This window comes from Aythya ferina, assembly GCF_964211825.1.
Source record: "Aythya ferina genome assembly, chromosome: 3".
Lineage (NCBI taxonomy): Eukaryota > Metazoa > Chordata > Aves > Anseriformes > Anatidae > Aythya > Aythya ferina.
The window spans coordinates 62,603,436-62,620,351 of NC_140298.1; the positions used below are offsets into that span (position 1 = coordinate 62,603,436).

Consider the following 16,916-nt stretch of genomic DNA (forward strand, 5'->3'; position numbering starts at 1 on the left):
ATGCAACGGAATCTCCCTAACTACTTTGATTTTTATTACTGTGATTGTTTATATTGTCTCTTGAGAGCAGGTCAGCTGTCCAAAAGGAAACACCAAAACGTCCTGAGTAACAGCTGACAATGCTCAAAATTCTTGGTCTTAGATCTGCATTACGTAACTTTTCTACTAGAGGGTAGCATCTCAAACATGTACTACAGCAGCGGCAGCCCCTAACCCATCAACCACGCACTCTGCAGCCAACCCAATTCACTCAAAGTCCTGTACCAGGGGTCTATTTGTTTTAAACCTTTTAGATATTTATTCAACATCATTTCAGTATTACTTCACAGACTATCTTAAGTATTTTGATTCGCAACAGTTACAACAAAAACGTAAGACTATCTATGCAATATGAATCAATACATTTAAGGTATCAATTTAATAATTCATAAATCACTGTTAATAATTCTTAAATATAGGTACTATCACATATAGGAACACGTTACCACAAAGCAGCTGTACCAAATTCTCAGTGTCACTTCACCAATTTGTAATGATATTTTAGAATATAAAATTTCTAAGAAATACTATGAGAAACAAACTTATTCGAAAAATCAAGAATTCCAGAAAAGGACTATATTCTTTACCCTGACTACAAATGAATTTTAATTGCAACTTTTTTTGAGGTCTTGACCTTTTGCTTCTGAAATTCAAAGACAGTATATACTTACCTAAGCATCAATGACTATATTATGCTTAATACTTTACCATGAAGATACTAGGGATGAAGTGAATGACAAATCTACGTCAAATTTTTGAACTTGTTCACTTGTAGTGAACTTTTTCCACTAGCTGACCATTTAGAAACATGTTTATTAATTTTATAGAATTAGGTACTGTAGATAGTTCATCTGTCTGGCACAGCTGATCTCAATACTCAAGATACGGATGATCCACCCATGACTGACACAAAATTATGTGCACGTTTCATTCAACAACACTGTTCTAAAATTAGCTCAGCTGAAATAAGCTTGCAAAAATATCTGAAATTCTCATTTCAGATTAGCAACATTTGTGAATTTAAAGAACCCCGCACATGTGTTGCTGAAACATTAGATCATGGCTGCCAAAAAGTTAAAATAATCAGGGTGGGGTGAAAGAAAAGAAAATGCTTTGGGATGGGGGGAGAGGGGCCAAAACTACTGTGTTGCAATAAATGAATACCTTTAAATGAAATATCTCCAAGTTAGTAGCATGAGGGAAGAGCAAGCTCTACTAGGCAATGCCATTTTAATTAGTGTAACTACTGCAGACATCTGGCAAATAGCTTAGACAAAGCAGAAACAGACTACAAATCAACAAATACTTATTGCTCCAGATTCAAGATAAATTCAGTTGAAGAGTACACTACATAACATATAGCTTTTATTTAAAATTATCACTTCCACTTCTCTATGCGTTCCTTTCTCAATTTTAATATTTTACCTCTACATTCATTTAAAACTCCTAATTTTTCCTCATTATAAAAACTATTTTGTAAATGTGCAGAAGCTAATATGATGTACCACCTCAGTATTTTAACAGTTTACAGGACTTTAAGATTAGAAATCAATGAGCGCTCAATTACACATCTGTTTTGAAAGCTTTAGTGAAAAAGCTCCAAACGCCTCATCACCACCTGAAACGTTGAAAGACCTTAATTTAATTATTTATACTAAAAGAGAAATTGATCCAAACAACGATATGGCATTCATGGTTCAAGCGATTACAGTAACATAGTTCTAGAAGTTCCAAACAGTACCTGGGGATTTATGCTTTCAGGTTTTCTTAATATGCATAGCTTGCAGATGAGAGCTACAATTATTGGAATATCCAAGTTTAATAACTTATGGATATATCAGCTAAAAGGGCAAAATGAAAGTGAAAAAACTGAGGGGAGTAAGAACAGGGAAGAAGAAAGAGCAAAACAATGCTCAGAGGAAAGTAGCATTAATTGCTGAATTACCAAGTAGTCAACAAAATCAAAAGAAAATAAAGCAATCATTCTCAAATTAGTTTCATGCCACAAAGCATTTCATATAAAAGTTGCTCACAACAAAAGATTTGCACTGGTTAAGTATACATTCTCTTCTCACTTCCTTTGTTCTATCTGCATTTTCCCGTTTCTTCCTCCAGCTCCTCCCTCCTTTCCTTTATGTCATCTTCCTCATTTTCACTTCACTCCATCTTCTCTTCCATCAGCTTACTCCCTCCTACCCGCCTCACGATTCTCATTAATCTCTCCTTACCAACATATTTCCTTGGCCTCAAAAAAGTTTCACACACTGTTGTTTGTTTCTGAAATATAATTCAAAACATACAAAAAATTTCTAGCACGAGCTGCTCCACATACTCTAGCGAAACCAATTACAGCTTCCTGCTAAGGCTTTTGATCATCCCTCAAATATCCAAAGCAGCTACACACGCTTCTCCCTGCCCTATAGCAGATACTTGCTTTCTCCTTTTACACTTTCACAAACACATGCTGCTTGTTCTCTTCTCTTTAAGGCAACAGTATTTTGTTTGTAGATCTGCAGCCAAAGTACAAACACTCTCCCTCTTCTTTCATCTCGCCTGTTTTCTCATTCAGACTCCCTCTCCTGCTCCTTTCCTTTTCAATTTAGTGCTTGAGGATCCTTCTCTTAGTTCCTCCCTGATCATGTTCTCCCAAACTTATTCATACACCATACTCTCAAGAGCTTTCCCTACAAGAACCAAACCTCCCTTACAGTACAGGATGATTAGAAATGTAATAGATTTAGAAGACAATTTAAAGTTAAAACTTTGATTGGGATTCCAGAAGAATTAAGTGATCTGGGGAGGATTTCTGGCTTATACTGGCTTTGAGGTAGATGTAGAAATTACAGATTAAAGTATCTGATTTCTATGATTCCTATTCTAAAGATATTCAACAAAATGTGTCTATCCTGAGTAGTCACTTATGCAGTGCCAATGCTATAAAAATACTTCAATGCTGTGGTACAGTTTTAGATGACAAAATTAAAAAGCCAAACGCATTCATGCGATATGCATGAGCTGTTTGCCAGTGAAGAAAAGGCAAACTTTAAAGAATTTTTGCTAGATGCTGCTTGACTGGTTTGTATCCAAAAGGTGTTCTGATTATTTTTCTCCATCATATTAAAAACTATATAAATTTTTTTTCTTTTACACACATAGCTATTTAAGCCTTTTGTACTTACTAGGATTTTTATTTCTCATATATGCGTATGAAAAAATAATAAAAATATAGGTGCATATTATCTGTACTATACTACATATTATGTATACACTAAAGGGAAGGAAACGGATACTTCACCTGGCTATTTGGCTACAGTCTACCACCACTGAAAATTCATTTGCCAAGCTGTCGCACTAAAATGGAACTCGCTGATCCATTTTTCAGTTTTTAAGTTTTGTAAACTAGGAACAAAAATAGGATCTTGAATCAAAATAATTTCTGTTTATACTTACTTGGAAGTATTTAGAAACAAGAGCAAATGCATATTAAAAATTTCCACTTCTGCAAACAGCTTGCCATCAACTGATAAAAATCTGTATTTTATAACCTTGGTAGCATAATTAGTTCATGGATGAAAATTGGCCATGGCAAAGCCCATTACAAAAAAACCCCAGCGACAGCAGATGTAGTACTCATGCTTCTAAAATAGCCCAGCCCCAAAGCAGCTGACTCACGGTAACATGCCTGCCTGCCTGGTGCCCTCCCCTCTGCGGGAAGCAGCTGCTCAGCAGAAGCTCAGGCAGCAGCACGGACAGTGTCAGCACTCGCTCTTCCCACGGACGGACGTGCCGGGTACGTGGCAGAAGTGCTAAGGAACATAATGGGGTGGGATCCAGACAGAGGTGCCAGTTTGGAGAGCTTGGAAGTATGACTGGAAGGGGAAAAGTGTGCTAAGACATGATAGCCATGAAAGAGTAAGGAAAGGAATGAGGTGAGAAATAGGCCACCATACATTGTCTTAAGAAGAAAAATAGAGCAACATGCTTTTGAGACACTGCCTTGAGGATACAGACAAATATAGTTAGTTTATTAGGAAGCTGGTCATTTTCACATCACATAACAATTAAGCTCTGCTTTAATAGTAGGGACATGTTCTTCTTTTCCTGGCCCTGCAGTTCTTCCTGGGAAGCTGTACTGACTAAGAGACATCTTTTATTACACAGCCCAGACTTATTTGCATATTTACACCTTTTTTCTTAGTGCCAGTACTGTGTCTTTTAGCTTAAACACTTCTCTTCCCAGTCTTTAGCTGCAGATCTGTCTACAGGAAATAAACTACTCATTTCTCAGCTTTCGTTCTGTGGGCTAGAACAGCCATGCTCTTCCACTTTCTTCTTCATACTTTTCAAACGATCCAAGTAGCTTTTCTTGCTATTATTTCAGAGTTCACATGTTTCTTTTACAGCTCAATACACTATTCTGGCTGCTCAGTATACTACATCGAATTCCTCAGAGATCAGACCTTAACAAGGGCCTGTAAAATAGCATTAGTGCTTTTTAGTCTCTCTTGGAAATATAACACTCAAAAGGAACTGTAAGCATTGTTTTTTTTTTTTTTTTTTTTTCCTTTACGAATACTTCACACACAGTGTATCACCCTGAATTTTATCCTGTTTCTGTGTCCCCATCTGCCCCCCCAATCACAACACAATTCATCCTATGTGATACTCAAATATTCCTCTTTATTAATAATCACTCTTGATAACAAAATTTACTGTTAACACTTTATTGTTCATTTAAGACTTATTAAATGCCTTATGAGTGAATTTTGAGAAAATTCATTCCTACGCTTGCTCCAAAAGGTTATTTCTCTTGTATCTGTTTCAAACTCCTGTTAGAATGCCCATCTTGACAAGTTCAACTAAAATAGTCCAGGTGAAGGGCATCTAAATGACTTCCTTTTCCTAAATAAGTAAAACCTCAAAAAGGTATCTGATATGTTTGGCACAATCTATTTTGGGAAAGCCATATGATATGTTTTCACTGACCTTTTAATTATTCTTCTCTAAAAGTTTCAAAGTTTTTTTTTGAAGCCTTATGTGCTGCTGCAGACAGACAGTACATGCAGACGACAGGTGCCCAATAAACTTTTAGAGCATGTTTGCTGAACTCCCATCACTTATTGACACTGCGAAACTTGACAGATCCTTTCAGAATATTGCTTCACCTCCTTTTTCCGTGCTCTAAAGATTTCTTTTATACCACAGAAGGCCAGGATTGTCTGAAAATTACAGTGGAAACCTAATAAGCTTTCTGGATCATTTGTTAGTCTCAGTGCTGAATAGCTTTTATTTTCACTGACTGTTCTATTTTTCCTTGGAAGCTACATTTTAACATTCTGTATTTTTCACGTAAGCTTCCATTAAGTTATTTGAAACTTTTGTATAGAACTCTATCTTTTGCACTCAACTTTAAAATACCAAAACCCCTCAACATTTATAAGGAAACCTCCTCAGATGACAAAAATTTAGAGTAGGGGTTCACAGTTTTTAGTGACTCTCTTTATTTGCATCTCCTGACAGATCACTTTAAAACAGCTTGTGTACCACTAAGGGTATACCTATCACAGTTTGGGATTGATTGTAATTATTTTTAGGCTTTAAGAAGTATAAAATGAACCACTTGGACTGGGAAAAAATAAAAGATGGGAATGAAAAAGATATATTTCTAACTAAATATAAAGTTGAGATAGATGAGAATTATTCATTAAGGTACCAACAGAAATTACCAGCTACGGTGAGGATTATCCTGATCCTCTTCCTGTCAGAAGCTTGTCTTAATAATTTTAGTTTATCTTCAACACAACAGAAATACCTCATGCAAACACATTTTAGCTCTGGAAAACTGTAGTCAAATATAAAAATTCCACAGATCAAGCTTTAATCTTGTTTAATCACATGAGTTATACAGATTTGGAGTTCTCTACATAGTGTATTTAAGTCTTTTGCTCTACTAATATTTGATTAGATTAAAGTGGTTGCGCAAACACTACAAAGATCAGGGCAACATAAATTATCCAGACAGGAATTTTTCAACTGATGCCTGTCTTTGCCAAATGATGTACTGTAGTTATAGAACAGAACTAGGCAGAACTTAATGAGAATCTAACATCAGGATCATAAAAGTAAAAAGTCCTCTACTAGCAAAAATAAGTTAGACTAGAAGATCAAAACCTTTACTGATAGAAGTTAGTACTAAAAAGATCATGCTCCTCTTTAGAGAGACATTAAAAAAAACACCCACATTGGGCTATTTCTAGGTCTGTCCTAGAGCAGCTGGAGCAAGAAGTATTTTCTAAGCAGTCTGATCATTATTCCAGCATCTTAACCAATTGACCCGATCACCTGGTCTGCGATACCTGGTATGATGATCTCAGGGACATCCAGAATGTTGCCAAATGAAGCAGTTTTACGATGGCCTCGTTTAGGCTTGGAATAGGCTGAAAAAATACACATACACAATACACATGCAAAACACTAAAATGGCAATAGCAAAATTATTAAATTTGTAATATTGCATTTTTCATAAACTTTGTTAAACTGTAGTTCATGCAAAAATATTTCATGCAGAATAAACTGCATTGCCTTTCACTCATGCTTACACATAGTAAAGCAACTGTTAAAAAGCAAAAACGCAGAACTAGCCATCAATACAACACCGTGTAATTAGTTATAGTTAGCAACACAAAAGTCAAACACAGAAAGCAGCATGGCAACAAGAAGGGAAAACCAAATGTGATTATCCAAACAGAGAACAAAGTAAATTATTTCAGATCACCTGTATATTCAGAACAAATTCTTGATTGCCTGAACTTATGTAGCACTTCCTCTTTAGTGCTGGGCATAAGCTATTTTATAAACAAGATTAAAAGTCGGATACTTCTGTTTCTTTGAACCACCTCCTGTTAGAGCAAACCTAACCTGTCTCTGAAAAATATGCTTATTGTTACTACATTGCACAAACATTCCTGCCCTTTGAGTGAAGATTTTTTGTTTTGAAAACTGGATACCACTACCAACCTTTTCATTTCTGAATGATGTTCAAGAAACATACTATGCTTTGGGGTAAAATTTGTTTTCTTAATTATTATTCTGCTGCTTCAGTACCTACAGATAAAGTTTCCATTTAGTGAAAAGTCTAAATACAGCTCCCAAAGGTAGAATGTTGCAGCATGTTTATCTAAAACTTAACATAGAATACTGTCGTGTATGATGTGATTTACTCTAAACACTTAATCTAGCAATAAATGGAACAAGAAAATTAAAAAAATCTTGACTATTTACTCTCAACAACAGCCCAATTCTCACCCAGTCACATTTTTTTTCCCCAAGTCACAACATTATTTCTGTCATAGAGATAACAAGGTTAAAAAACAAAGCAAAAAATCATACAATGCCATTTCAGCTCTTTTTTAAAAAGGTATGGTCAGACGGGCTTGACCTGATTTCTAGTACTGCATGAAGTAATTAAAAAAATAAATAAATAACCCACCCCAAACTCTACTATATTCAATGTATTCTTTTGTTTCAAGAAGAAGAAACCTTACAGTCACAATGACAGCAACAACAAAAAACTTAAAATGTTTTGAAATAATGATTACTATTCAAAACAATGTACTTAAGGAAGACAAACCAGGAAAATTAAAAACTCACACAAAAGGAAGGCCAGAGTTATCTTCACTAATGTCAAAACTTTACATTGACTTTAGAGTGTCAGTGACTAAAGTGAGTCCTGACATTTTAAAATAAAAACGCATATTATTATTATCAGGTAAGTACACAGCTGCCGCCTGTGTTAGGGGACCTTTAGAGATACTCAGGGTGAGAAGTGTTGCACAATCATTCAGTCAAAGGCTAACAATACAAAAGACAAATCTTGGAATAAGTCTTTAAAATAAGAACATAGAAGTAAGAAGTATATAGGGCAAGATAATATTAACCTATGAGTATCTTCAGTATTTAGTAAAACAAGATCCTGGAATAATCATAATATAACAAAGAACAATAGTAAAATCATTGTGGTGCAGAAGAATCAGGATATAATGCATATTTCCTTACTACTTACAGTTCTTTGATTAATTATCAGATTGGTAGAGAAATACAAGATCAACTACATAACTCTGGACTAACCAAAGTAATTTTGTCTGATTATGGTATATAACCACAGATTTAAATAAAAAAATTCCAGATATGAAACTTAAAACTTGCATAGATTAACAAACAATATCCTTGATGAAGAAAACAGACAAGAAAGTGAAGGGTGGAGAACACAAGATAAAGTCAATAAAATGCTATGGCTTCACACATTTTTATTAACTCAGTCTTTTGGGAAGAACTAAGATTACTTTCACCATAAAATTAAGTGTTTATACTTGCACATAAAATCTAATTCACTCAAGGATTCAAGGATTTAGATACAACAGTTTATAGCTACCTGAAATAAAGCATCTGAAGCTATTTATTACTATTTCTGAAACAAAAGATATCAATGCTTTGTTCATCTGATGAATAAAATGTTTATCTTTTTGAGATATGTTAAAGTGAATTTTAAGTTATTTGGGAAAATGCTGAATTTCAAACCTACCTCTTCATTTTTAAGTACTAGAGGAATAACCTTTAAGAAAATGTTATTTTAGAAATAATTGTGATGGAATGAGATGGAAAAACATTATTTCAGATGCAAAGGATAAAGCTTGTGCATTTGGAACTAGACTGATATTTACAAGTCTCAATGATTTTAGAAAGGTGAAAGTCTAATTCGACAACAGTAATCTCTTCCCTGACATTAAAAATACGTAATTAAAGTACTCAGCCTGTCTGGCAGTTGAACGTACAACAGTGAATGAAGTAACTTTCCCCCACAACTAATAAAGGACAATAAGGACAGTAAAGACTATGTGAAAAGTTGAATATGTTCATATGGCTAATTTTATTAACCTTCTCTAAGACTGTCCTAAAAAAATCCTACTTATTTTCTTCTTACCAATTCCTTACTCTGTCTCCCAAACATAATTTTACCTGTGGTAGAAGGTATTCTTGCTTCTATTTCAGACATGTCAGCACTCATCCTTTTTGCTTCTCCTGAAACAAGGGCTGACTGTGGTCGCCCACGAACATCTGACAAGCTCTCCACACTGCTCCCACGAGATGGGGGTAAACTCAAACGGCCAGGTTCACCCTGTTTCAATAGTTATATTTTTAAAGAGAAAGAAAAAAATTCTGCAGAAGCCCTTCCATGATATAATCATTATGTAGGTTAAAATAATTTCTATAACATAGATTTTAAAAACAAGTCAAAATTTTAGAAAATATTAAAAAAAAAAATACTGTCATTTAAGAATCAAATATCTTGCATCTTGGCTCTTTCAAAATAATTAACTTTAGTTGCATTCAAACTGAGGAGAATTAGCACAATGTTGTCACAAGATAATATTGGTATTTTTCCATCCCATTTGAAATAAAATAGTGTTTTCAAAATTAGCATAAATGTCACACTAAACTTCTGGTTCTAACTTCAGGCAATGACATGCAAATATACATATTTTTTAACCTAATGAATCCCCTTAAATGAACTGTTTTTTGATTTCATTGGAGATACCTTATTAGTGCCTTCCAGTTTATATTTTTGGAATCATTCAGTAGTCTTCCATCCCTTTTCATGCTCTTTCCTGTAAGTAACTGACTCCAATTTTGTATTATATTTGAAAGAATAGCCACTGATGCTTTATAGCATTGCAACACTTTTGTCCATCTTTGTCCATTTCTATTATGGCTCAAAACTGGAGACGTTTGCTTACCGGCTGCTTGGCTGTATTTTTCATTTGCTGTGCCAATTTTGATTCCAAACGTTTAATAGTGTCATTGGTAGAAGCTCCTTGGAAGTCACCTGGTTCCATGTTAGCATCACTCTTGTTACTTGTGTTTGTAGAAGTGATGTCCATGAACGAACCTAGAAATCAGCAATAAGGTCAAATTTACATTAAAAATGCTAATGTGCATTTCTTCAAACATTCTCAGCAGCTAAATTGTGCTGTAGAGCAACTCTTTTGAAAGCTTTTAACAAAAAGCAAGACTGCAACAGATCCACAAATAAAAGAAGTAAAATGGAGTAGGTGGAAGAAAGAACATACAACTAAGTACTACAATGACATTTGAGGTCAGTCTTTAGCTTGCTCTGAAATTAGAGTAGATGGTAAATTAACAACACAACCAGCAACATCATTCACAACTCGTGGCAAGGTCCATCGTTTACTACAGAGGAGCACAAATACCTGAAAAGTAACAGGCAATATTTATTTGTAACGTAGGGTAATAAATCATATCTTAAAATCATATGCTGAAGGGTGGAGAACACAAGATAAAGTCAGTAAAATGCTATGGCTGAAAAGATTTTATAATGTAATTTGCAGGTCGCTGAGTTGCAAAGTAGCCAGTGAAACTTCATTCAAAATAACAGTATTTTGGAGATAGGAAACAAACAAATCAAGCAGCGAAAGGTGAAGACACTTTATATTAATAACTACTGACGTGGAAAAACTGTATTCTATAAAATCAGAGGACTGAACACTGAACAATCTTTATTTTCTATTAGTAAAAGGATTTCTCTGGGGCCAGAACTACTTGAAAGCCTAGCTTACATTTTGTTCTACTCCCCTTTCTGGTGATTTCCTTGTGTTTCTTTAAACTTATGTACTTACTGCAGCTGCCTAAACAACTACAAGTTTAAACTGTAGGGATCATAACTGAAAGCAGGCACAGCTTTCCAGAACAGTCAAAAATTTATGTCAGCTCCTACACATTACACATGACTGGAAGTATCAATTGCTAGCAATCTTCAGGGAAACAAAAAGGAGACCTTAAACTTGGACATTCTGAGCTAGCTTTTATTACATGCTTATTTTCCATTAAAATGACCTGTATGCTTCAGCAAAACTATTTATCTGAGAACAATATAAATATGATGTGGTACAAAGTCTTAAAAAATAGATTTCTGCCAATGCTTAGGATTTTTGAAAGGTTACCTTTCGAAATCAAATTAAAATCAACATACCAAATCAACATAAAAGTGTGCTCTATAATCCACCTGCATTGCTTTATGGTGTTCTTTTCTTTTATTTATACAACTGTACCTGTACTAGTGGCAGAGTTGCTTTGGCCTTCATCTGAATACTGGCAAGGATACTGCAGAGGTTCATCAGCTCCTGGAAAGTACTGTGGAAAAAAAGCAGTATGTTAATAATAGTAAAAAGCAATTAGAATTGCTTTAAAATAATTCAAACAGTACTTCGTGAAATAATTCATAAACATAATAAATCATATGTTATACATGATTATAAGAATTTATATAGAAGTAAATCCAATTATTTTAAGTATTGCATTAAAATGCATCTATGACTCCTATTATTAATTTCCACATATTTGTTATAAATGAAATACTATACACCTCCAATAAGGAAAGAAATAACTCTCTTTCTCTTTTACCATAATAATTTTTCTTTATAATCAAAAAAAGAAGGAGAGAGAACACACGAGCCTGCCTTTAAAGTGAGTTAAAAGGCATACCTGTTGTAATTCAACTTCCAAACAGGCTAAGAAATGATTAAGATACTAGAAAAGTGTTATACCCGCATCAAGTGTGTCATTATTTTAACAATTTCCTCCATGGAAGGTCGTTGTGAGGGATCCTTGGACCAACAACGGGTCATTAAACTCTCAATTGGTTTAGGTAAGTTTTTGATCAGTGGTGGCCGAGTACCTATAATTGAAATTAGAAAAACAACGATTCGTTAAGCAGAGACTGTAAGAAGACTGACAATGAATAACCTCTGTCTGATACTTTGCTAAATAAATAGAAGAAAACATATAGTTAGTTGTAGTCTGATGGAACTGGCTCGTACTGGATTTTCTGACTTTCAAACAAAGAACTGACAACAAAAGTTCACTTGCTTGCACCACATACAAGTTACAGGTACATACAAACAAGAAATAAAACAGAAAACTTTTCCTTCAATAGCGGTTTGAATAAATTCACTGACTGACCAAATACAATGTATTGCAGTGGTAATTAAAGTGACAAATTAATATATTACAGCTTTCTGAAGAGTAAAGCTCTAGTCCAAGCTAGAAAGCCTTTGATTCTTAATGCTGAACTCACCAAAAAAAAAAAAAAAAGACTTTTGAGGCTGCTTTTGCTCATAAGAATTTCCTGAAAAATTAGTAAGCATTAGTAAGTTTGACAGAAGCATTAATTTTGGATGACTTTTTCCACAGACTCTGCACATTTTCAATTATATACTACACTTGAAGTAAAATATAATCTATTCATCTGGTTTTGGTTCCAATTTCTACCCTTTTTATTATTTCAGCAAGTACAATTAATAGACATCCAGTTGTGTTTAACACATGAGATGTAGCGACATTTTGCAAAGAAAGCAGTCAGTATTTAAAGATGTATTAGCCATAGCTTTTCTCCCTTGTTTGTTCATTATTTCATTTGTAATTATATGTAGCAGGAAATCATAGAATAGCTTCGTTTGGAAGGGACCTTGAAGATCACCTAGTTCCAACCCCCTGCCATAGCCAGGGATGCCACCCACTAGATCAGGTTGACCAAGGCCCCATCCAACCTGGCCGTGAACACTTTCAGGGATGGGGCATCCACAGCTTCTCTGGGCAACCTCTGCCAGTGCCTCACCACCCTGTGAGCAAAGAACTTCCTCCCAACACCTAATCTAAATCTCCCCTCTTTTAGTTTAAAACTGTTCTCCCTTGTACTATCACTATCTTTTTTGTACTATCACTATCTTTATTGTAAGTCCCTTTTTAGTAGTGAAAGGCTATATTGAGGAGCCTTCTCTTCTTCAGGCTGAACATTATTAGGAACATTATTGTCTCAACATTAGGAAAAGGTTCTTCACTGAGAGGGTGGATAGGCACTAGAACAGGCTGCCCAGGTCACGGCACTCTGCCTGTTGGAGTTCAAGGAACATTTGGACAATGCTCTCAGACACATGGTCTGATTTTTGGGTGGTCCTGTGCAGAGCCAGTTAGATCCAATGATCTTTGTGGATCCCTTCTAACTCAGGATATTCTACGAACATTCCCAGCTCTCTCAGCCTTTCTTCATACGAGAGGTACCCCAGCCCTCTGATCATCTTCATGACCTTCTTCTGGACCCTCCCTAACAGATCCACATCCTTCTTGTGCTGGGGGCCCCAGACCTGGATGCAGCACTCCAATTGGGTCCTCACAAGGGCAGAGCAGAGGGGCACAATCACCTCCCTCCACCTGCTGGCCACCCCTCTGTTGCTGCAGCCCAGGATGAAGTTGGCCTTCTGGGCTTCAAGCACGCACTGCTGGCTCATGTCAAGCTTCTTGTCCACCAGAAACACCAAGTCCTTCTCTGCAGTGTTGTTCTCAGTGAGTTCTCTTCCCCGTCTGTCCTCATGTCTGGGATTGTCTCGACCCAGGTACAGCAACTTGCACTTGGACTTGTTGAACCTCATTAGGTTCATGTGGGCCCACTTGTCTAGCTTGTCCAGGTCCCTTTGGATGGCATCCCTTCCTTCTGTTGTATTGACTGCAACACTCAGCTTGGTGTCATCTGCAAACTTGCTGAAGGTGCACTTGATCCCATTGTCTATATATAAAGATATTAACAGTACCTGTCCCAAGACAAACCCCTGAGGGACACCACTCTTTAATGCAAACTTTGCAGCAGCCAAATAACACAAAAACCAGAACTGATACAAAAGTGCCAGTGTCTTAATATTAAATCTTTATGACAAAAAGTGCTTACTTAATGAAACATAAAACTGAAAAACTAATAATTTAAAGCTGCACACTGAAGAATGTTTAGCAAATTTATAGGTCAAATATACAACTTGAAACGCAGTTAAACGTTTTCAACTCACCATTGTGAACTGCCCACATTATGCGGAAAGCTGGACCACCAATCTCATCAAAAGGTTTCCTACGGGTGATTACCTCCCAGAGAATAATACCCCAACTGAAAACGTCACATTTTTCACTGTAATTGCTACCTGAAAGAAATCAGCAATATAATCTGTCTGTTTTATATATAACACACTAAAAGTAAGTAAAATTTGAGATGAAAAACAGCTCTATATGCTTTTTTTTACCTCATATTTTTCCCGAAGAAAATAAAAATAAATCTAAAGCTGTTTAGAACTGCTTTAGCTGCTAACTTAAGACTGATATCATGACTGATCATTAAGAACGCCTCTCTTGAAATCAGTCCTTTTCACCCCGAAATTATAAAATGTCAGTTTTGTTATATAATATCATACGCTATTTGTTAAGTTTCAAAGATCTCTTGAATTTAGAACTTAACTGATTATTTTTGCTTCATGTAAATATGGCTGTTGAACTTGCTTCTTCCACATTAGTCACATGTCAGCCAATAAAAATCTCTGCCATATCCATTGCTCTTAATTAAAGGTCTTTGGCAGAACCAATGTTACCATATGAACAAATCAGCGGATTCCCCAATTTTTCACCATCTTATTTTCCCTGTTTATCATTTTTACTCTTTTTGTCATGTCGTTATTTAAATTAAGTTTTGATCACAACTTGAATATTTCTAAGCTTCCTGTTACAGGTGCAGAAGACATATAGTTGATATAGAATAACAAATAAGAATGTTCATAGGCTACAAAGGAAGGCTGTATGCTCTGTAACCCTACCTCATACAAATAACAAAAGAAACGTGAAGGATGTAATAGTATGTGAATAAATATAAGTGATAGGGATTTTCTCACATGTCTTTGAGCAAGGATCAAAACTGGCATTGAATGGCCAAGATTTTTGGTTTTGTTGCTAATACATAATCAGAGAGCATCATTGAAACAAATCATTTCATAAACAGTAGAATTGATGAATTCCAGTCTCCTGTGGATACCTATTTTATAACACCCAGTTGCAACAGGCTCTACACTACCTATGAGCCATCCTCTTCTGGTCTGCAGACTTCTGACAAACTGTGCAAGGAAAGCAGCATGCTCTCAGACTGGTCGGTGTGTAAGAACTGATCTGGGAGCCAAACAGAACAAACAGGCTGCAGCCATGCAACCAGAAGTCCTCTCTAAGCAGCACAACTAATTTGAACTTCTCATGGTTACTGATTTTACAAAACTCACAAGAACTTGACATCTTCAAATGTGGCAAATGAATTTAAAAGTTACCGAAGGGGACAGTAGCAATAATAACAACATTAGCTTCATCAGTCAGCTTTTTTTTTTTTTTTTTTTTTTTTTTTCCCCAAAAGGTAGCTGGGTAGCTGTTAACAATGGCAGTCTTTGTACCTGTGCAGCCACAGCACTTTCATCTACACAATCAACCCTGTCTTAGCCACTCCACTTTTGCTGGTCATTCTCCCTAGCCATCGCAAGATTGGATCCCAGAAAGAGGAGCCTTAATACTGCTGTGTGGAGCAATGCAGTAAGGAGCTTAGCTCCCCTCTCCTATGTCAAAACCTCTGCGTGGCAAGAAGAAAGGGACAACTTTCAGGCTCCTTGTCTCTGCCAGATCTGAAGATCAGATGAAGTCACATTTCAGTGGAGACAGCTTTCTAAAGCAGAAAAAAGTTGCTCCTTCATTAAGACCAAGCAAAGATCCCATGTGGTATGCAGTGGGAGACAGACAGCCCATGACAGGGAAGTAATGCTATTCTCCTGTTTAAGCACAGAAATTTTATTCTGTGGCTGAGAAGTAATTCTGAAGCGATAGTCTAAAACCAGTATCTTACAGAGAGATCATTTTATAGTGTTTCATTATGTAACAGAGGCGGGATAACAGATATATACTATCAGTCTTCAATGTATCCAATTATCCCAAAGCATTTTAAAACAGTTTCTTGTAAAGGGAGTGAAGGGAGTGCAGAGATTAGAGTACTTGCTCTCTTTCACGTTATCCTGATCTAAATGACATTATTTTCATTTAGACTGTTTGATCTGTTACAAGGTCTAGGTGGCCTAATATTTAAAACTGGGGAAAACTCATAATATTAGAGCATTACTTCAATGATCACTGACATCTACAAGAGATACGTCTTGTGCCTTTACAGTTCTCATCTAAAACACAGTTCTAAAAAACACTAAAATAATATCAGTGTTTATTTTGTTGATTTCTGATGCAGTAGTATAAGCAAACAAGTTTAATGATTTGGACATAATTTTAGTAGTTCTTAATCGCTGCCTCAAGAGTAATTTGATATGCTGCAACACAAAAGTTACTAGATTCCTTTGTCTTCCCTTTTTACATATTCTTGTATGAAGGGTTGTGGCATTATCAGTAAAAGCTTTCAGAAAAAAAAAAAAAAGTACATAAAGCCAAATGTAAACCGAAGGCTTTTGCTGCCATCCAGCAATAAATCTGCAATATAAGATTTCTTTGTTCTGCCTTGTTGCATTCATATAACAGGAATTAGGATAAGCACTGTAAATCCCTACTACAATGCGTTTATTTCAAAATCTGTTTTAGATTATTTTTTTTCACTCAAAAAAAAATCTAGCTTAAACACTGATTATGTAGTTGATTACTTATAAAAGAATAAAACATCTGTAATGTATACAATTTTATTTAATAATAAACAAGTGTTAAGAAATGAAACATTCCTAGCTAAAGAAATACTGTAGGTTCCCTGATATAAAGTGATATAGTGGAAAATTTTTAGGCACCAAAGTGAAATCATCTTTAGGTGGGTCCTCTGAGTAACATTAAGAAATATAAGGTACCTTCAAAACAAAAGCTTCAAAGGTGGTGCTCAGAAGGAAGCACCTTCAAGAATTGTTAACTATGTATTATATATATAATTTGCCGCTTCTCTCTAGTATAAGGACAGTAAAAGAAAAACAGCCACT

The 16,916-nt window shown here is 35.5% G+C and overlaps 1 protein-coding gene across 4 annotated transcripts in view; it reads right to left on the bottom strand.

The window, feature by feature from the left end:
• Positions 1-16,916, bottom strand: part of MAP3K7 (mitogen-activated protein kinase kinase kinase 7) — a 48,788-nt gene that overhangs the window by 14,028 nt on the left and 17,844 nt on the right. For 2 of the 4 annotated variants that reach the window (XM_084513320.1, XM_084513319.1), the window contains exons 7-12: positions 13,950-14,078; positions 11,661-11,791; positions 11,166-11,247; positions 9,834-9,985; positions 9,055-9,214; positions 6,396-6,476 (exon numbers count right to left, since the gene is read on the bottom strand). In XM_084513320.1, coding sequence (XP_084369446.1) covers positions 6,396-6,476; positions 9,055-9,214; positions 9,834-9,985; positions 11,166-11,247; positions 11,661-11,791; positions 13,950-14,078 — 735 coding nt within the window. The remainder of the gene's footprint in view (positions 1-6,395; positions 6,477-9,054; positions 9,215-9,833; positions 9,986-11,165; positions 11,248-11,660; positions 11,792-13,949; positions 14,079-16,916) is intronic. The other 2 variants (XM_084513321.1, XM_084513322.1) reach the window with 1 other exon arrangement.